This window comes from Bos indicus x Bos taurus, chromosome 21 (assembly GCF_003369695.1).
Source record: "Bos indicus x Bos taurus breed Angus x Brahman F1 hybrid chromosome 21, Bos_hybrid_MaternalHap_v2.0, whole genome shotgun sequence".
Taxonomy (NCBI): Eukaryota; Metazoa; Chordata; class Mammalia; order Artiodactyla; family Bovidae; genus Bos; species Bos indicus x Bos taurus.
The window spans coordinates 24305972-24328021 of record NC_040096.1 but is presented as its reverse complement, the minus strand read 5'-3'; the positions used below and the strand labels follow the sequence as shown (position 1 = coordinate 24328021).

Sequence of the window (22050 nt, the reverse complement as noted above, 5' to 3'; positions counted from 1 at the left end):
GGTGTAAGTATACAAATGGCTGATTCACTTTGCTGTACAGTAGAAACTAATGGCATTATAAAGCAACTATATGCCAATAAATTTTAAGTCTGCCTACATTTTTGTGAACTCATTCACAAGCATGGAATTACCTGGGAAAATGACTCCAGGAGGAATGGTTGAAGATCTTCTGAAATTCCGTTTATGACAAATTTAATTGACATGCTATCACATCTTAACATTCTGGGAATCTTCGTGTACGAGAGTGTGTTGTGATAGACACATTTATCTACCTAGGTGAATTGTATTCACCTCATGTTGAAAGATGTGGAAGGAGCTGTTTCGTTGCATGCAGATATGTTATCACAGTTCTCTCTGTCCAGACCAGGTACACTGTGGCTAAGGACAGTGTGGTCCAGTTCTTCTTCTACCAGCCGATCAGCCATCAGTGGAGACAAACTGACTTCTTTCCCTGCACTGTGACATGTGGAGGAGGTGAGGCACAGGCTTTGTTCCTAAATATTTAGAGCTCAGAGTTAAAAATGACATGTTTGTGTTTTTGAAGCTGACTTTAAAGTTAGTGTGCTAATTAGAGACGTGTAATCATGCAGCATCTTACTCCACAGCCTGGGACCCAGTGGGGTTAATGAACATGCATCTGCCTTATTCTTGAAAACAGGTGAAAACTGGATTTAGAGAACACCCTTTCCTTTGATCAAAGAACTGGAAACATGTTTGCATGTCTCTCATGGACCCCAAAATAAGAGCAAAGAGATAGGGAGGCTTTCAAATTCTATGTCTTTTAAAATTCTAATCCTAAAGAATTCTTTTTGATTCTAATTATCCATGAGAAAAACAACAAATATCTCTTTAGTTTTAATTTATTTTCTAGCTTTCACACACAGTTAAATATGTGTTTTCATTTGGACACCAAAGTTAAAAGAGATGCTTTCCATTCTGGGAGGGACATGTACAGTGGGACTCAGCTTAGTTCAGTTGGCTCAGTTCTTGGGAGTAGAATAGGTTTTCTCGTATCTGGATGCCCAAGGAAAGCCACAATCAGCCCTGCTGGTCAGGATTCCAACTTTCATGGGAATCGCCTGGCTGTGAGTCCATCACCAAAGATGGCGTTGTCTGTGAGGACAGAAGGAACATGTTAGGCTCCTTTTGGAGTTTCCCCCAACATCCTGCCATTTTCTGTATACGGGCAGAATTTTAGTACATTTGTTCTTAATTTTTTTTTTAATTTAAATTTATTTATTTTAATTAGAGGCTAATTACTTTACAATATTGTATTGGTTTTGCCATACATCAACATGAATCCGCCATGGGTGTACTCGTGTTCCCAATCCTGAACCCCCCCAAAGCAGTCTGTCTTATTTCTTTCTCTTTTAGTTATCTGTGTACTGTGACAAAATTAAGGAGGAAAATTAATTGTCTCTCCCCCCAAATTATAAACACCTGTATGCTCTTTGTCTCCTTCTAGAAATATGTTTCCATTTAGAACAAAGAAATTTTTCTTTGACTCGAAGAGCTATAATTTCATTCTGTTATTATTTTGGGGAAAATACACATACATAAAACCCACAAGGAAAGCATTACCAAAATCTAATTATATTAGTAATTGAATCTACATGATTTATGTAAATGGCATTTCAGAGTTTGGGATAATGAGGAAGACTAGTATGCTGGTCTCCAAGTACTTGGGTGGACTTCCCTGGTCTTGCCTGCAGTCATCTGTGTGGGACACGTGAGGTTAGTTCAGGGAAAGTACCCGGACTGGCATTGCCATCTGATGTTGCAGACTTTCTGGCAGATATTGGTGCCCAAGTCATTTTTTATTGACGCCATTTGGATTTTCGTTCCTGTGGTTTTTGACCTTGCTTTTTATAATGCATACCAGTCTGTCCTTTTACACTCAGCTTACATTTAAGCCACAACTTGTAGGAAGCTGTCTAGTGTTTTATAAAATCAGATTGCTCTCAGCCATTGGGCCTTTAAATGTATTTTTGGAACTTTATACCAGTTGACTAAGGCTGAGAACTTACTTTTGGACTTTTTTTTTTCTTCTGAAGAGCTCATTCTGGTTTTGAAAAATTACCTTTTTAAAAAACTTAACATGACACTTACATAGTGACAGAAACCTTGGAATCAGATCTTTCAGGAAATAGAAACATCATTTTGTGAGTTGTTTTTTGAATTTACAGCTCTCATAGATATGGAATGTTCACTTTCCTCAGAGACTGTACAAACTGAATAGAATCAGGAATAAATCTTCATTCCTTCTTCTTTGAAGGCTTATGAGGCAGGGGGAGATGCAGATGGGAGGGTTTTGTTCCCCTGTATAGAAAATGCTATTTCCCCAGTTAGAAAGTTCGTTGTTGTCAGAGGTAACCTAGGTAACCCCAGGGCAGGAAATGAGTAAAGTGTACTGCTGCTGCTGCTGCTACTGCTGCTAAGTCGCTTCAGTCATGTCCGACTCTGTGCGACCCCATAGACGGCCTCCTACCAGGCTCCCCCGTCCCTGGGATTCTCCAGGCAAGAACACTGGAGTGGGTTGTCATTTCCTTCTCCAGTGGATGAAAGGGAAAAGTGAAAGTGAAGTCGCTCAGTCGTGTCCGACTCTTCTCGACCCCATGGTCTGCAGCCTACCAGGCTCCTCCGTCCATGGGATTTTCCAGGCAAGTGTACTAGCAATGGAATATTATACAGAAGAACGAAACAAAGCTCAGTACAAGGGTACTTCTCAGAAATGTAACGTTGAGTGGGAAAAGTAGAAAAGAGAAGATGATTTAAGACTCAGTATCATTTAGTCAAAGCAGATACACATGAAACAACATTACAAAAGACAGATGTATATTTAACACATTAACAATAAATAGATGTCTCTGGGGGATTGTAATGGAAGGAGGGGAAATATAAGGAAACAAGAGCCTTGCACAATGCCATGACAACAGTAAAGAGATATGACACTGAATAACTAACCTTCTGTACATGAGCTCCAAAAATTTTCAAAGGAGTCTATTATAACTTTCTAATCATAAGTGCTAAAAACAGGGACTTCCCTGGTGGTCCAGTGGTCTTTGCCTTCCAATTCAGGAGTTGCAGGTTTGATCCCTGGTTGAGGAACTAAGATCCCACATGCCTTGTGGCGAAAAAGAAAACAAAAACATAAAACAGAAACACTACTATAGCAAATTCAATTAAGACTTTAAAAATAAAATGGTCCATATCAAAACAAAAATCTTAAAAAGTAAGTGCCAAGTATAACACAAATCAGTTATAATGCGAGTTATAATGCAAGTAGTCATTCTCAATCTTGGTCAAACATTTCAGTCATCTTAGAAGAACCCGAGAGTCTTTTTTAAAAAGTCTTTTTTTTGTTGTTGTTGTTGCTGCTCAGTTCAGTTCAGTTCAGTTCAATCGCTCAGTCATGTCTGACTCTTTTGTTTGCAACTCCATGGACTGCAGCACACCAGGCCTCCCTGTCCATCACCAACTCCCAGAGTTTACTCAGACTCAAGTCCATTGAGTCAATGATGCCATCCAAGCATCTCATCCTCTGTCGTCCCCTTCTCCTCCTGCCTTCAATCTTTCCCAGCATCAGGGTCTTTTCAAATGAGTCAGTTCTTTGCATTAGGTGGCCAAAACATTGAGTTTTCAGCTTCAGCATCGGTCCTTCCAATGAGTATTCAGGACTTATTTCCTTTCGGATTGACTGGTTGGATATCCTTTCTGTCTCCTTTCTGACTCTCAAGGGTCTTCTCCAGCACCACAGTTCAAAAGTATCAATTCTTTGGTGCTCAGCTTGCTCTGTAGTCCAACTCTCACATCCATACATGACTACTGGAAAAACGATAGCTTTGACTAGACAGACCTTTGTTGGCAAAGTAATGTCTTTGCTTTTTAATATGCTGCCTAGGTTGGTCATAACTTTTCTGCTGCTGCTGTACCATATCCCCCAGCCATTGTTTAAAGATTTACATTTTTAACAAAGCTTTGACACTCTTGCTCTTATTCGCTCCCCACAGTAACTGTAAACCTAAAGGAGCTTGGGAAACTGCAATCAGCGTTCAGTCCAATTGCTAGCTCTCCATAAGTGCTTTTCCTAAAGCACCTTACACCCTCTTCCAATTAAGCAGTGGGCATCTGCTGCTTCTACCTTCTAGGTAGCCTGGGAATAAAGGAACAGCCGTATTTCTTCAGTTACAATGTGACCATGGGAACAGATAGGACCCACTCCTCCCACTTTGACCTGTGGGAATGCTGATTTCTTGACTGTAATGCTTCTGATTTCATTGGACCAGGAGGGGACCTGGGTGCTGGTATGTGTTAAAGGCTCCCACATGGTTCTGTTTGTTATACAACCAGGGTTGAGAACCACTGAGTTGAGTTTCCTAAAGAAGAAAGAAAAAAATGTGTGGCAAGCAATCACATTGCCAAGGAAATCCCAAATGAATGCAATACTCAGACATTCCTGTTCTGCTGCTTTAGGGTATCAGCTCAATTCTGCTGAATGTGTGGATATCCGCTTGAAGAGGGTGGTTCCTGACCATTATTGCCATTACTATCCTGAAAATGTGAAACCAAAACCCAAACTGAAGGAATGCAGCATGGATCCTTGCCCATCAAGGTTTGTATCACTGCCCTTTGGTACATGTATACAATGGAATATTACTCTGCTAGTAAAAGTAATGCAGTTGAGTCTGTTCCAATGAGGTGTATGAACCTGGAGCCTGTTATACAGACTGAAGTAAGTCGGAAGAAAGACAGATATCATATATTAACACATATATATGAAATCTAGAAAGACGGTACTGATGAACCTATTTGCGGGGCAACAATGGAGACACAGACATAGAGAACAGACTTGTAGACGCAATGAGGAAAGGAGAGGGTGGGATGAGTTGAGAGAGTGACATGAAAACATACATTACCATATGTAAAACAGACAGCTGGTGGGAATTTGCTGTATGACACAGGCTGATTCATGTTGATGGATGGCAGAAACCATCACAATTTTGTAAAGCAATTATTCTCCAATTAAAAATTAAAAAAAAGAAATCAACAGCAGCTGGGACTGATCCATCCTTATCAAGCAACACAGTTGCATTGCATGATCTTGAACGTACCCTGGTGGCAGGTACCTGCGAACCCATTTATAACCGTGGTCAGGAGGCATTAGGCTCATCTGCTCATTCATCTGGTTCGTGCTTGTGGGCTCTGTGTCCATGACCTGTGACCTTTCACTTTTTGTCATGAATCTCTCTGAGCACGTCTTGTGTATACAACATGAAAAGTCTCTTCATTTAAGTACATCTAATCCACCTACCAGCTGTGAATATAGATAATTCACCATTTTAGCTTTTTAAACTGAGTTACCGATGACCACATTTAGACTTTTGAAGTGTTCACCTTAAACTCAGTATAAATAATACATAGTGCAGGAAATGCAGAGTTTGACTGCCAGAGTAGAAAAGCTATGCATAAACCATCCTGCTGCATAATTTAGTACCTGGTGACTTGGATTGCCAGAAGTTGGCAATCCAGCTTCTGGATTGGGGAAGTTGGATTGGGTAAGTTTCTTGGCTTTGCTACAGGATCCTAAAATAACAGCACACTATCAAGTCCCAGAATCCCCCAGCTCTCTGCCAGCTGGCTGAGGCAGTGTGCAAGTGGAAAGGGAAGTGTTCTCAGTGGATTTCATTTCCCATCACGAAGCTGTGCATTTCCTGTAATCCCACGTGTACACAATCACAAATAGAGGCCTTTTCAAAAGATAGAATCTGTTAAACAAAGTGATTTTCTAAAGATCCTGCTAATTAGACTGTGTTAATATCATGAATATATTTTATCACAATAATTTAAGAGGATAAAAGGGAATAAATAGATTTATCTAAATTAAGAGATGATGAACATATACTACTTTAATGAGTATATACTGCTAGCTTCACTTTCATATAGAATTGGGTAAGTTGTATATCAGAGATGTTCCTAAAAATTAAGGAGACGGTAGCAGAAGTGTGCAAGTGGAAAGGGAATTTGGGGGGAAATGGTTCAGAAAAGTTGGCATATTAAGTGTCAATATAATTTGAAAGAGCTCTGTATTTTGTCATATGACATCTATACTAGTCAAATGAGTAAATGTATTGAGTAGTAATTATATTCTCACGATTTCATTTCTAGCGATGGATTTAAAGAGATCATGCCCTATGACCACTTCCAGCCTCTCCCTCGGTGAGTTACATATTTCCTTTTCCTTTCTGTAATATGCTCTAATCAGTTTTCAAGGAGCTTTAGTATCTGTGAAAGGTGAAAGTGAAGTCGCTCAGTCGTGTCCAACTCTTTGCAACACCATGGGCTGTAGCCTACCAGGCTCCTCAGTCCATGGGATTTTCCAGGCAAGAATACTGGAGTGCGTTGTTATTTCCTTCTCCAGGGGATCTTCCCAACCCAGGGATGGAACCTGCGTCTCCCACACTGCAAGTAGACTCTTTACTGTCTGAGCCACCGGTGAAGCCCATAGTATCTGTGGCAGTAGTCTTAAATGTATGAGACTAGACCCTTTACAGAGAGCTAAGGGAACAAAGACTTTAATTACATAATAATATTTTTCTAAGAATTAGATGGAATAGGCTGCCTCAAAGGTAATATTTGAAATGTCACTGGAGATGTCGCTGGAGATGTCAAGCATGAATTTATATCTAGGTATTGTAGAGGGGAACTTCCCTGGTGGCTCAGTGAGTAAAGAATCTGCCTGCAATGTGGAAGACCTGGGTTTGATCCCTGGGTTGGGAAGATCCCCTGGAGGAGGGCATGGCAACCCACTCCAGTATTCTTGCCTGGAGACTCCCCATGGACAGAGGAGCCTGGCAGGCTACAGTCCATGGTGTTGCAAAGAGTCACACATGACTGAGTGACTAAGCACAGCACATTGCAGAGTAAGCTAACACATTCCAGTTGATTAGATATTTGCATTCCCTTTTATACCTAGACATGTTAGGATGATTCTTTCTGACTTGGAGTATGTATGATTCCCTGGTAATACTCTCCATTGGTGCTTTATACTTTAGAGTCAGATTGAAGATGCTTTCACACAACGGCCCTGTTGTTATAATACACTGGGGCAGGTGTGTTACTCCCATTTGACAATAACCTTTAGGACCAAGGAGTTAAGACAATACAGTGTGTGTAGTAGTTAAGATTAAAGTCTATGGCTGTACTTGTTGCAATCAACTTTGCAAACTTGAAGCAAGCAACAAATGAATAATGTGTTTTCACTTCTTTGCTTTTGAGCTGGGAACATAACCCTTGGACTGCATGTTCAGTGTCCTGTGGAGGCGGGATTCAGAGACGGACCTTTGTGTGTGTGGAGGAGTCCATGCATGGAGAGATACTTCAAGTGGAAGAATGGAAGTGCATGTATGCACCCAAACCCAAGGTGATGCAAACCTGCAATCTGTTCGACTGTCCCAAGTGGATTGCCATGGAGTGGTCTCAGGTAAGATTTGAGAACATGCCACCTTTAATTCAGTCTCAGACTTTAATGATTATTTGCTCTGTGGCCAGTACTGTACTGGGCAACATGGCGGATGCAGAAGTTGTATGTGAACATGGTTCCTACTCCTGAAGAGCTGAGAAGACAGTTGAAGGATGCTGTGAGGGAGAATGTTGGAGGCATCAGAGCAGGTAAGAATTATTGAGAACCAATCTGAAAGGAACAGGGATTGAAACAGTTATTTGGAAAGTCTTTGTTGCCCTTGTGGTGCTTAACCCATATTTCAGATCCGCAGACTTTAACCATGCAGGAGCCTAGAGAAGGCATCAATGTGTGGTATGGCTAAGCCAGGATGGTGGAGTAAAGCAGAAATCTGACACAGAATGACTGGAGGTTGAAAAGGCCCTAATTCATCTGGGTTAAGACAGAACTCATGTTATTAAGAATTGGAAGATTAAGACAGAGATGCTAAAACTGACACTAGAAGTGTGTTCTTTTTAAAAATATTTGTTTATTTTATTTGGCTACACCAGATCTTACTTGAGGCATGTGGGATCTTCCATCTTTCCTGTGGCATGCAGGCTCTTTTTAGTTGTGTCATGAGGAATCTTTAGTTGTGGCATATGGGATCTTGTTCCCTGACCAGGGATTGAAACTAGGCCTCCTGCATTGGGAGGGCTGAGTTCTAGCCGCTGGACCACCAAGGGAGTCCCTAGAAGTGTATTCTTGATCCGGTGGTTACTATGAAGCTTCACTGTTTTTGTTGAAGAGAGTAAACGTTTTATATTTTAAGTAAATGAGGTAAGATAGACTGATGCTGGGAAAGCCCAGAGGCAGGCAGCCTATTTGGAAACCACTGAGATACCGTTGTTCAGTCACTAAGTTGTGTCTGACTCTTTGGCGCCCTGTGCACTGCAGCATCCCAGGCTCCCCTGTCCTTCACTATCTCCTGGTGTTTACTCAGACTCAAGTCCATTGAGTTGGTGATGCTGTCTAACCATTTCATCCCCTGTCGTCCCCTTCTCTTCTTGCCTTCAGTCTTTCCCAGCATCAGCGTCTTTTCCAATGAATCAGTTCTTTTACTCGGGTGGCCAAGAGCTTCAGCTTCAACATAAGTCCTTCAAATGAATATTCAGGGTTGATTTCCTTTAGGATTGACTTGGCTTGATATCCTTGCTGTCCAGGGGACTCTCAAGAGTCTTCTCTAGCACCACTGTTCGAAAGCATCAGTTCCTTGGTGCCCAGCCTAACTCTCACATCCATACATGACTACTAGAAAAACCATAGCTTTGACTAGATGGACCTTTGTCAGCAAAGTAATGTTTCTGCTTTCTAATACAATGTCTAGGTTTGTTAAAGCTTTCCTTCCAAGGAGCAAGCATCTTTTAATTTCATGGCTGCTGTCATCATCCGTGGTGATTTTGAAGCCCAAGAATATAAAATTTCTCACTACTCCCACTTTTCCCCCTTCTATTTGCCATGAAGTGATGGGACTGGATGCCATGATCTTAGTTTTTTGAATGTTGAGTTCCAAGCCAACTTCTTAACTCTCCTTTTTCATCCTTGTCAAGAGGCTTTTTAGTTCCTCCTCACTTTATGTCATTAGGGTGGTATCATCTGTGTGTCTGAGGTTGTTGATATTTCTTCTGGCAATCTTGATTCCAGCTTGTGATTCATACAGCCCCTGCATTTGAAATGATATACTCTGCATAGAAGTTAAGGAAGCAGGGTGACAATATACAACCTTGATGTACTCCTTTCCCAATTTTGAACCAGTCCATTGTTCCATGTCTAGTTCTAACTGTTGCTTTTTGACCTACATACAGGTTTCTTAGGAGGCAGTTAAGGTGGTCTGGTATTCCCATCTCTTTAAGAATTTCTTGAAGATGGGTCTATGCTGCAAAAGGCCTCCATATCTTCTGAAACTCTTCTCTGACATTTTAAGAAACATCTATGGACTTAGGAAAGAATCTTCAAGCTTTATGAAGCAGTGGTGAAGTCATTATTTTGACAGCAGGAGGCTCTGGGATGGAATTCCACTTGGCCTCTTAGGAACTACTTGACTTTGAGGAAGGTCCTTAGTTGGCGGGTTGTTGATTGGCTCATCTGTTAAATAGGAATGAAGCTGTTGACCTGCCAATGTATCAGAACCCTTGGTGAGATCACGTCTGCAGAGCACTGTCTGTTCTGTGGCACGTGCCCAAGGCCTCTTGACTTCTCCCAGGGGTGGATCCAGGATTGGTGGGGCCTGAAGTTTAAACAATATGGAGGTGACTTTTTAAAAATTTTATTTTGTTCAAGTGTAGTTGACTTACAATGTTGTGTTAATTTCTGCTGCACAACAAAGTGATCAAGTTATACATTTATATACATTCTTTTTCATATTCTTTTCCAGGATGCTTTATCACAGGATGTTGAATATAGTTTCCTGTGCTATACAGCAGGACCTTGTTGATCCATCCTATATGCAACAGTTTACATCTGCTAATCTCAGGCTTACAGTCCATCCCTCCCCTACCAAGGAGGTGACTTTTTAAGAAAAAAGAATACAAAACACAAATATTGAGTATCTAAATAAATGTTTATTTAGAATAATGAAATTGTAAGAAATTACGTGTTTTAAAGCTGACGACCCTAATGTGACTCTGGACTTGAGTTAAGAATAATGTATCAGTATTGGTTTATCAGTTGTAACAAAGGTACCACAATAATGCAAGATATTAATATTGGGGGATGGCAACCCACTCCAGTACTCTTGCCTGGAGAATCCCATGGAGGGAGGAGCCTGGTAGACTACAGTCCATGGGGTTGCTAAGAGTCGGACACGACTGAGCGACTTCACTTTCACTTTCACTGTGTGTAAGGGAGAGGGGGCATATGGGAACTCTTATACTAACTGGTCAGTTTTTCTCTTTTTTAATTATCTTATTTTATTGCACTATAATCGCTGCTCAATTTTTCTGTAAACCTTAAGGAGTCCTAAAAACTAGTCTTGATTAAAAAAGACAAACACGCATACATACATATATACTTACCAACATAATGTACATATACTGCAAAGATATCCTGGATATTCATGACTTGAGAAAATTCCGTTCATAGGCAAAAAAAAGTACCTTCTAAATCATAAACAAATTATTCAAGAAAAGAAATGCTGGCAACACAAAATTCACAAAATTTAGAGAAAATAACATAATGTTTTCATTCATTTTAACTGCCTTATTACACCTGTAGTATTTTTTCCTACATTTTTGGCTGAATACTCTTAGAGAGCCTTTTCATATGATATTTTTGCAAGATAAGTTTCTATACACAGAATAGAAAGGTAATCCTGTAGCATGGTTGAGCAAAATTTGATATCTTTTTAATTAACTATTTCAAAAGGTTTCTTTTGTCTTTACAGATTGTTTTGGATGATGTGTAAATTTTTAATCAAGTTTGAGAAAAACCTATATTAAGTTTCTTTCATATTTGTATAGAAAGATTTTAGGGCATTTCAATAGTTCTTGTGCTGTGACATCACCTGAAATACTTTTCAAAGTGAGAATTGGAAGTAATCTTGCAAGGGAGGGGCCCTGAAGCATAAAGAATCATGGGAAATTAGCCTCCACCCCGTTCCTTATGTAATGTTTATCTGATGACCTTTTGTGTTTAATATTCGTGTAGAATTTCATTGGCTTCTCTTTTTGTCTCTGAAGTGCACAGTGACTTGTGGCCGAGGGTTACGTTATCGAGTTGTGCTGTGTATCAACCACCGTGGGCAGCATGTTGGCGGCTGTAACCCACAACTGAAGTTACACATCAAAGAAGAATGTATCATTCCCATCCCCTGTTATAAACCAAAAGGTAAATTTGTGGTGCATTTTAAAGTGAAATCAGGTGGTGCTTTCCAGGTCTCTTACTAATACTGCAGCATTTGCATTTAAACATACTAACTTTCTTGCAAAAACTGTTCACTGACAGATTGACATGTCCACCTAGATAAAGAAGTTAAACCTATGTCATTAATTGATCTTGAAGAGAAACTTAGATCTTGTTGATTCAGTGCAGTAAGTCCCCTACATACGAACGAGTTCCATTCTGAGAGCTGGTTCATAAATCCAATTTGTTTGTAAGTCCAACAAAGTTAGCCTAGGTACCCAACTAACACAATTAGTTATATAGTAGTGTACTGTAATAGGTTTATCATGCTTTTCACACAAACAATACATTTTTAAAAAATAAATAAAGGAAACACTTTTTTTTTAATTGGAGGCTAATTACTTTAGAATATTGTATTGGTTTTGCCATACATTGACATGAATCTGCACGGGTGTACGTGTGTTCCCCATCCTGAACCCCCCTCCTACGTCTCTCCCCATCCCATCCAGTCATCAAGATAGTATGGTACTGGCACAAAGGAAACACTCTTAATCTTACAGTAAGTACCTTAAGAAGTACAGTAGTATAGAACATGGGCTGGCATCAATTGAACAGGCAAGAAGAGTTACTGACTGGAGGAGGGAGGGGGGTGGGAGATGGTCGAGCTGAAGGATTGTTGGCAATAGGATGCGGAAGACAGGCTGCAGTGTCACTCATGCCTGATGTTTATGGCACAAGTTCTGGTTCCATGCTAAACCAGCTGCACATTCACATCTTTGGAAGTTCACATCTTGAAGGGTCGTATGTAGGAGACTTACTGTATAGGTACAGTGGCTCCTGTCTGTGTAGGCTTATATTAACCTTTCTTAGTGGACATAACACATGGACCACAGCCTTGTCTAACTCAATGAAACTATGAACCACAATGGTGGAGAGTTCTGACAAAGCGTGGTCCACTGGAGAAGGGAATGGCAAACCACTTCAGTATTCTTGTCTTGAGAACCCCATGAACAGTATGAAAAGGCAAAAAGATAGGACACTGAAAGATGAACTCCCCAGGTCAGTAGGTGCCCAATATGCTACTGGAGATCAGATAAGAAATACCTCCAGAAAGAAGTGGATATAAAATCACGTGATGCAGTGCCTGCTTTGAAGAAAAAGGAGGAGGAAGATGAAGAGAGAGAGGAATAGGAAGATTCCTACGTGCTTTCCACCAGAGTGGAAGGAACAGTGTCCTCTTCATCATACGTCCTATCGTCTACCATGAACAAAGAAGACTTTCTAGACTGAAAGTCTAGATTTACAGACTAAATCTCCAGTCTAGATGTATAGATGCACTCAGAAATTTTTGTGTGGTTCCATTTGTTCCACATGAATTAGCAGACATGGGTAGCATCCATGGGTGAACAAACCTTGGCACCACCTCTTGGGTATGTATGTGTTCCCCTCTTGACAGGATTATTTCCATACACGCACTTTAGTAAGGTATTACCAATCCTTGTGACAAGTATTTCCTTTTGGAAATGGAAAAAGAATTACTTCCAAGTGTCAGTGCCAAGGAACCGTCCTTATTAGCCCATTAGAGAGGATGGTAAGATTCTTCTTCATGATTTCTGGGTGCATTCTTCATACAAATAGCCTCATAAGCAACTAATTCTTCATTTCTTTCATGATGTCTGTCTTCTGGAAAAATCACTGGTTTCCATGCAAGGTACAAATACTGATTATATAACTTCTTCAGGGAAGTCTTTTCTCCTTTTCTGCAGTCAGTGGTACTTTTATAGCCACTTTCTTAGCGTCTGTGATTTCTCCAAAGCAGTCCAAAATTATTTCCATTCTCACTTCATAATTAGATGCTTTCTTCACATCTTAGGAAGCTTCAAAGGACAGAGAAGGGCACCAGCTTGCTCCTGCAGGCCAATTGTAATTGGTAATCATCTCTCTTAACAACTACAACATTTTAAAGTTTGAGTAAACCATAGTACAGACTTTCCTCCTCACAATTTTCTAAGCCTTCTATGTTATTTGCTTGTCTCTATTAATTTCTTCACTCAGTGGCAAAAACTGTGTGGCAAAAGAAAGCAAACTGATCTGGTTGAAATCAGAGCTTTAGTATGCAAACAACAGAGACTGGTACTGATACAAGGTGTTTTTATGCTAACTTGGAGAATGTATTCAACTGTGTCATGAGATTGTTTGGTTGCATTCTGATAATGTGTTAATTTAAAAAATACATGACAGAAATTTTTGCTTCTGTCCAGAAGCCACTTCATGCACTGTTCATTTGAAAAAAAAAATTGATGAAATCTCCAATAAATAACAATCACATGTCCAACTCTTGAATGATTAAGAGTAATTAAGCTTGTTGTTTATGTTCCTTTTTCCTTAGAAAAAAGCCCAGTGGAAGCTAAATTACCTTGGCTGAAACAAGCTCAAGAACTAGAAGAGACCAGAATAGCAACAGAAGAACCAACGTGAGTCCAGGACCTTTTATGGGAGTATTCAGGGCCTAGCCAGTTAACATGATATATGTCATTTTTGTACTCATTGGAGTACAATGATATGTTTCAAATCCAAATGACCTGGATTTGCAGACTCTAGAGAGCCTGAACTGGCTAGAATTCTCTTCTATTGCACAATTCAGCAGTCTTACTTTGGCAACATCTACGAGAAGCACAGAAAAGAACAGTGCCTTTTAACTCAAAGCAGACTCAGTATTCTGTTATAGTTACCAGATTGGGGGTAATATCTAGATCTAGATTAATGCGTATGATTTGACCAAAGACCATCACAGTGTTAACCAAATAAAGTGATCATTCCATGGATAAGACATGGCCACTGTTTATCAAACTAGTTAAGCTGAAATGTAACATGATGGCCCGAGTGATTATCAGGAGAACTCCCAGAGCTGCTGTGGTATGGGGCGTGGAAGAACATGGCGCCAGGAGTCTTGGAGCCTAGAACCACCACTTGTAACCATGTGACCGTAAATAAGTCTTTCATTTTTCCTGTGTCTTATTTTCCTTACTTATAAAATGAGAAGGCCAGGCTTAATCTCCAGAGAGATAAAAAATCCATTGACTTCTGTCCACATGGGATTTGGCAAGTTTGGGCTGTCATGGTATCCATGGAGATACAGTATCAAGAGCATGTCAAGAAACATTCTGGACGTGAAGGTATGGGGACCTAAAGAGAGCAAGGAATCAAAGACGTTGACTCTTACCCAGGAATCTAGAAGCAAAACAGCATCAGTGATAGACTTGAGGAATTGGACAGGACAGCTGATTCCACATCAGATATGTGAGGCCTGCCGTGCTGACAGGCTGTCACAGGGAGAACAATTCACAGAGGGTCAGAGGAAAGCGGATCTCAGAGGCTGGGTGGCCAGTCTCTCTCTTCAACACCTTCGGCAAGGGCACAGTTCACTGCATTGAGAGCTCTTTTTGGATTGAACAACCTGAGTTATTTGCAGTATTTTTTTCCTTTTGAGCCAAAATATAACCTCCTTCCAATTTCTGCTTTCTGAAAACACACACACACACACACACACACATCTATGCCTCATCCCACGTGACAAGTTTTCACAAATTTGCAGAAAACTGAATCCCTAGAGTACTATCTTTCCCAGGTTCATCATTCTTAGCCTTTTCAGCAGTTTTTGTGTATTGTTTTTAAGTCCCTTACCAACCCTGTTGCTCCTCTCAGAACAGGCTCTCATCCGTCAATGTCCCTTTTCACTGTGGTGCATCCCAGCAGTGAGCCCCTTGGGCACATGGATTCCTTTTCTTTGAGAAGGCACCTTGCTTCCAGTGACCAAGGGGGCCAAGAGAACTGCCACATCACACTTATGACATGTGCAGAACATCTGGATGTGAACCCAGAAGACATTGTGAACACCATGAGGTGAATGACCCCAGAGTAACTGACTGAAGAGAGAAGTGTTTGGCTCATGATGGATGTGGAGGTTTAGAGGAAAAAGTGGAGTCAAAAGTCAATCTTGGGAACTGCCCTAGTGGTCCAGTGACTAAGACTCCAAGCTCCCAATGCAGGAGGCCCAGGTTTGATTCCTGGACGGGGAACTAGATCCCACATACCACAACTGAGAGTTTGCATGCTGACACTAAAAAGATCCTACATGTCACAAGTAAGATTGAAGATGAAGATTGAAGATCCCCCATGCTGCAATAAAGAGCCAGTGCAGCCAAATCAATAAACATTTTTTTTTAAAGTGGATCATGTGTTCAAAAAAAAAAGTGGACCATGAAAGAGTAGGAGTCGTCAACAGAGGAAGGAATAAATCCAAGGAAGGCTCACTGTTAGAAAGAGCAAGGAAGCAAAGCCATAAAGAAGAGGTGCAGCAGGTAGTATTCAGACTTCACAGGAAACCAAGGAACAGCTTCAGGGACTGAGGAAAAGCTGTTTTGTTTGACAAAGTCTTCCTCAGTTAATTTAATTTTCTTTTTTAAATTAATTAAATTATTTATTTTACTTTACAATATTGTATTGGTTTTTCCATACATTGACTTGAATCTGCCATGGGTGTACATATGTTCCCCATCCTGAACTCCTCTCCCACCTCCCTCCCCATCCCATCCCTCTGGGTTATCCCAGTGCACCAGCCCCGAGCACCCGAGCACCCTGTATCATGTGTTGAACCTGGACTGGCGATTCATTTCACATATGACAATTTACATGTTTCAATGCCATTCTCCCATATCATCCTGCCCTCGCCCTCTCCCGTAGAATCCAAAAGACTGTTCTATATGTCTGTGTCTCTTTTTTTTTTTTTTTAACTTTACAATATTGTATTGATTTTGACATGTATCAAAATGAATCCACCACAGGTATACATGTGTTCGCCATCCTGAACCTTCCTCCCTCCTCCCTCCCAATACCATCCCTCTGGGTCGTCCCAGTGCACCAGCCCCAAGCATCCAGTATCATGCATGGAACTTGGACTGGCGACTCGTTTCATACATGATATTATAGATGTTTCAATGCCATTCTCCCAAATCATCACACCCTCTACCTCTCCCAGAGTCCAAAAGCTGTTCTATACATCAGTGTCTCTTTTGCTATCTCGTATACAGGGTTATTGTTACCATATTTCTAAATTCCATATATATGTGTTAGTATACTGTATTGGTGTTTTTCTTTCTGGCTTACTTTACTCTGTATGATAGGCTCCAGTTTCATCCACCTCATTAGAACTGATTCAAATGTATTCTTTTTAATGGCTGACTAATACTCCATTGTGTGTATGTACCACAGCTTTCTTATTCATCTGCTGATGGATATCTAGGTTGCTTCCATGTCCTGGCTATTATAAACAGTGCGGCAATGAACATTGGGGTACACGTGTCTCTTTCCCTTCTGGTTTCCTCAGTGTGTATGCCCAGCAGTGGGATTGCTGGATCATAAGGCAGTTCTATTTCCAGTTTTTTAAGGAATCTCCACACTGTTCTCCATAGTGGCTGTACTAGTCTGCATCCCCACCAACAGTGTAAGAGGGTTCCCTTTTCTCCACACCCTCTCCAGCATTTATTGCTTGTAGACTTTTGGATCACAGCCATTCTGACTGGCGTGAAATGGTACCTCATTGTGGTTTTGATTTGCATTTCTCTGATAATCAGTGATTTTGAGCATCTTTTCATGTGTTTGTTAGCCATCTGTATGTCTTCTTTGGAGAATTATCTATTTAGTTCTTTGGCCCATTTTTTGATTGGGTCATTTATTTTTCTGTAATTGAGCTGTAGGAGTTGCTTGTATATTTTTGAGATTAGTTGTTTGTCAGTTGCTTCATTTGCTATTGTTTTCTCCCATTCTGAAGGCTGTCTTTTCACCTTGCTTATAGTTTCTTTTGTTGTGCAGAAGCTTTTAAGTTTAATTAGGTCCCGTTTGTTTATTTTTGCTTTTATTTCCAATATTCTGGGAGGTGGGTCATAGAGGATCCTGCTGTGATGTATGTTGGAGAGTGTTTTGCCTATGTTCTCCTCTAGGAGTTTTATAGTTTCTGGTCTTACGTTTAGATCTTTAATACATTTTGAGTTTATTTTTGTGTATGGTGTTAGAAAGTGTTCTAGTTTCATTCTTTTACAAGTGGTTGACCAGTTTTCCCAGCACCACTTGTTAAAGAGATTGTCTTTAATCCATTGTATATTCTTGCCTCCTTTGTCAAAGATAAGGTGTCCATATGTGCGTGGATTTATCTCTGGGCTTTCTATTTTGTTCCATTGATCTATATTTCTGTCTTTGTGCCAGTACCATACTGTCTTGATAACTGTGGCTTTGTAGTAGAGCCTGAAGTCAGGCAGGTTGATTCCTCCAGTTCCATTTTTCTTTCTCAAGATAGCTTTGGCTATTCGAGGTTTTTTGTATTTCCATACAAATTGTGAAATTATTTGTTCTAGCTCTGTGAAGAATACCATGGTAGCTTGATAGGGATTGCATTGAATCTATAAATTGCTTTGGGTAGTATACTCATTTTCACTATATTGATTCTTCCAATCCATGAACATGGTATATTTCTCCATCTATTAAGTGTCCTCTTTGATTTCTTTCACCAGTGTTTTATAGTTTTCTATATATAGGTCTTTAGTCTTTAGGTAGATATATTCTTAAGTATTTTATTCTTTTCGTTGCAATGGTGAATGGAATTGTTTCCTTAATTTCTCTATTTTCTCATTATTAGTGTATAGGAATGCAGGGGATTTCTGTGTGTTGATTTTATATCCTGCAACTTTACTATATTCATTGATTAGTTCTAGTAATTTTCTGGTGGAGTCTTTAGGGTTTTCTATGTAGAGGCCCATGTCATCTGCAAACAGTGAGAGTTTTACTTCTTCTTTTCCAATCTGGATTCCTTTTATTTCTTTTTCTTCTCTGATTGCTGTGGCCAAAACTTCCAAAACTATGTTGAATAGTAGTGGTGAGAGTGGGCACCCTTGTCTTGTTCCTGACTTTAGAGGAAATGCTTTCAATTTTTCACCATTGAGGATAATGTTTGCTGTGGTTTTGTCATATATAGCTTTTATTATGTTGAGGTATGTTCCTTCTATTCCTGATTTCTGGAGAGTTATCATAAATGGATGTTGAATTTTGTCAAAGGCTTTCTCTGTATCTATTGAGATAATCATATGGTTTTTATTTTTCAATTTGTTAATGTGGTGTATTACATTGATTGATTTGCAGATATTGAAGAATCCTTGCATCCGTGGGATAAAGCCCACTTGGTCATGGTGTATGATCTTTTTAATGTGTTGTTGGATTCTGATTGCTAGAATTTTGTTAAGAATTTTTGCATCTATGCTCATCAGTGATATTGGCCTGTAGTTTTCTTTTTTTGTGGCATCTTTGTCAGGTTTTGGTATTAGGGTGATGGTGGCCTTATAGAATGAGTTTGGAAGTTTACCTTCCTCTGCGATTTTCTGGAAGAGTTTGAGTAGGATAGGTGTTAGCTCTTCTCTAAATTTTTGGTAGAATTCAGCTGTGAAGCCATCTGGACCTGAGCTTTTGTTTGCTGGAAGATTTCTGATTACAGTTTCAATTTCTGTGCTTGTGATGGGTCTGTTAAGATTTTCTATTTCTTCCTGGTCCAGTTTTGGAAAGTTGTACTTTGCTAAGAATTTGTTCATTTCTTCCACGTTGTCCATTTTATTGGCATATAATTGCTGATAGTAGTCTATTATGATCCTTTGTATTTGTGTGTTGTCTGTTGTGATCTTTCCATTTTCGTTTCTAATTTTATTGATTTGATTTTTCTCCCTTTGTTTCTTGATGAGTCTGGCCAATGGTTTGTCAATTATATTTATCCTTTCAAAGAACCAGCTTTTGGCTTTGTTGATTTTTGCTATGGTCTATTTTGTTTCTTTTGCATTTATTTCTGCCCTAATTTTTAAGATTTCTTTCCTTCTACTAACCCTGGGGTTCTTCATTTCTTCCTTTTCTAGTTGCTTTAGGTGTAGAGTTAGGTTATTTATTTGACTTTTTCTTGTTTCTTGAGGTATGCCTGTATTGCTATGAACTTTCCCCTTCAGATCAGATCAGATCAGTCGCTCAATCGTGTCTGACTCTTTGCGACCCCATGAATCGCAGCACGCCAGGCCTCCCTGTCCATCACCAACTCCCAGAGTTCACTCAGACTCAACGTCCATCGAGTCAGTGATGTCATCCAGCTATCTCGTCCTCTGTCATCCCCTTCTCCTCCTGCACCCAATCCCTCCCAGCATCAGAGTCTTTTCCAATGAGTCAACTCTTCGCATGAGTTGGCCAAAGTACTGGAGTTTTAGCTTTAGCATCATTCCTTCCAAAGCAATCCCAGGGCTGATCTCCTGCAGAATGGACTGGTTGGATCTCCTTGCAGTCCAAGGGACTCTCAAGAGTCTTCTCCAACACCACATTTAAAAAGCATCAATTCTTCGGTGCTCAGCCTTCTTCACAGTCCAACTCTCACATCCATACATGACCACTGGAAAAACCATAGCCTTGACTAGACGAACCTTTGTTGGCAAAGTAATGTCTCTGCTTTTGAATATGCTATCTACGTTGGTCATAACTTTCCTTCCAAGGAGTAAGCGTCTTTTAATTTCATGGCTGCAGTCACCATCTGCAGTGATTTTGGAGCCCAGAAAAATAAAGTCTGACACTGTTTCCACTGTTTCCCCATCTATTTCCCATGAAGTGATGGGATCGGATGCCATGATCTTAGTTTTCTGAATGTTGAGCTTTAAGCCAACTTTTCACTCTACGCTTTCACTTTCATCAAGAGGCTTTTTAGTTCCTCTTCACTTTCTGCCATAAGGGTGGTGTCAACTGCGTATCTGAGGTTATTGATATTTCTCCCGGCAATCTTGATTCCAGCTTGTGTTTCTTCCAGTCCAGCGTTTCTCCTGATGTACTCTGCATAGAAGTTAAATAAACAGGGTGACAATATACAGCCTTGACAAACTCCTTTTCCTATTTGGAACCACTCTGTTGTTCCATGTCCAGTTCTAACTGTTGCTTCCTGCCCTGCATACAAATTTCTCAAGAGGCAGATTAGGTGGTCTGGTATTCCCATCTCTTTCAGAATTTTCCACAGATTATTGTGATCCACACAGTCAAAGGCTTTGGCATAGTCAATAAAGCAGAAATAGATGTTTTTCTGGAACTCTCTTGCTTTTTCCATGATCCAGCAGATGTTGGCAATTTGGTCTCTGGTTCCTCTGCCTTTTCTAAAACCAGCTTGAACATCAGGAAGTTCGCGGTTCACATATTGCTGAAGCCTGGCTTGGAGAATTTTGAGCATTACTTTACTAGCATGTGAGATTAGTGCAATTGTGTGGTAGTTTGAGCATTCTTTGGCATTGCCTTTCTTTGGGATTGGAATGAAAACTGACCTTTTCCAGTGTTGTGGCCACTGCTGCTTTTACAGTGTCCCACAGGTTTTGGGTTGTTGTGTTTTCATTTTCATTCGTTTCTATGCAAATTTTGATTTCTTTTTTGATTTCTTCTGTGATTTGTTGGTTATTCAGCAGCGTGTTGTTCAGCCTCCATATGTTGGAATTTTTAATAGTATTTCTCCTGTAATTGAGATCTAATCTTACTGCATTGTGGTCATAAAAGATGTTTGGAATGATTTCAATTTTTTTGAATTTACCAAGGCTAGATTTATGGCCCAGGATGTGATCTATCCTGGAGAAGGTTCCGTGTGCGCTTGAGAAAAAGGTGAAAGTCATTGTTTTGGGATGAAATGTCCTATAGATATCAATTAGGTCTAACTGGTCTATTGTATCATTTAAAGTTTGTGTTTCCTTGTTAATTTTCTGTTTAGTTGATCTATCCATAGGTGTGAGTGGGGTATTAAAGTCTCCCACTATTATTGTGTTATTGTTAATTTCTCCTTTCATACTTGTTAGCATTTGTCTTACATATTGCGGTGCTCCTATGTTGGGTGCATATATATTTATAATTGTTATATCTTCTTGGATTGATCCTTTGATCATTATGTAGTGACCTTCTTTGTCTCTTTTCACAGCCTTTCTTTTAAAGTCTATTTTATCTGATATGAGTATTGCTACTCCTGCTTTCTTTTGGTCTCTATTTGCATGGGAAATCTTTTTCCAGCCCTTCACTTTCAGTCTGTATGTGTCCTCTGTTTTGAGGTGGGTCTCTTGTAGACAACATATGTAGGGGTCTTGTTTTTGTATCCATTCAGCCAGTCTTTGTCTTTTGGTTGGGGCATTCAACCCATTTACATTTAAGGTAATTATTGATAAGTATGATCCTGTTGCCATTTACTCTATTGTTTTGGGTTCGAATTTATACACCCTTTTTGTGTTTCCTGTCTAGAGAATATCCTTTAGTATTTGTTGGAGAGCTGGTTTGGTGGTGCTGAATTCTCTCAGCTTTTGCTTGTCTGTAAAGCTTTTGATTTCTCCTTCGTATTTGAATGAGATCCTTGCTGGGTACAGTAATCTGGGCTGTAGGTTATTTTCTTTCGTGACTTTAAGTATGTCTTGCCATTCCCTCCTTGCTTGAAGAGTTTCTACTGAAAGATCAGCTGTTATCCTTATGGGAATTCCCTTGTGTGTTATTTGTTGTTTTTCTCTTGCTGCTTTTAATATTTGTTCTTTGTGTTTGATCTTTGTTGATTTGATTAATATGTGTCTTGGGGTGTTTCGCCTTGGGTTTATCCTGTTTGGGACTCTCTGGGTTTCTTGGACTTTAGTGAT

The 22050-nt window shown here is 39.9% G+C and overlaps 1 protein-coding gene across 6 annotated transcripts in view; it reads left to right on the top strand.

Annotated features, from left to right (window-relative positions):
- The window catches only part of ADAMTSL3 (ADAMTS like 3), a 381778-nt gene that overhangs the window by 214804 nt on the left and 144924 nt on the right, over positions 1-22050 (top strand). For 5 of the 6 annotated variants that reach the window (XR_003507318.1, XM_027520878.1, XM_027520880.1 and 2 more), the window contains exons 10-15: positions 363-474; positions 4474-4612; positions 6166-6216; positions 7276-7480; positions 11176-11323; positions 13728-13812. Coding sequence is in view for 5 of the 6 variants with exons in the window: in XM_027520878.1 (XP_027376679.1) it covers positions 363-474; positions 4474-4612; positions 6166-6216; positions 7276-7480; positions 11176-11323; positions 13728-13812 (740 nt within the window). In the remaining variant the exon portion in view is untranslated. The remainder of the gene's footprint in view (positions 1-362; positions 475-4473; positions 4613-6165; positions 6217-7275; positions 7481-11175; positions 11324-13727; positions 13813-22050) is intronic. The other variant, XM_027520883.1, reaches the window with a different exon arrangement.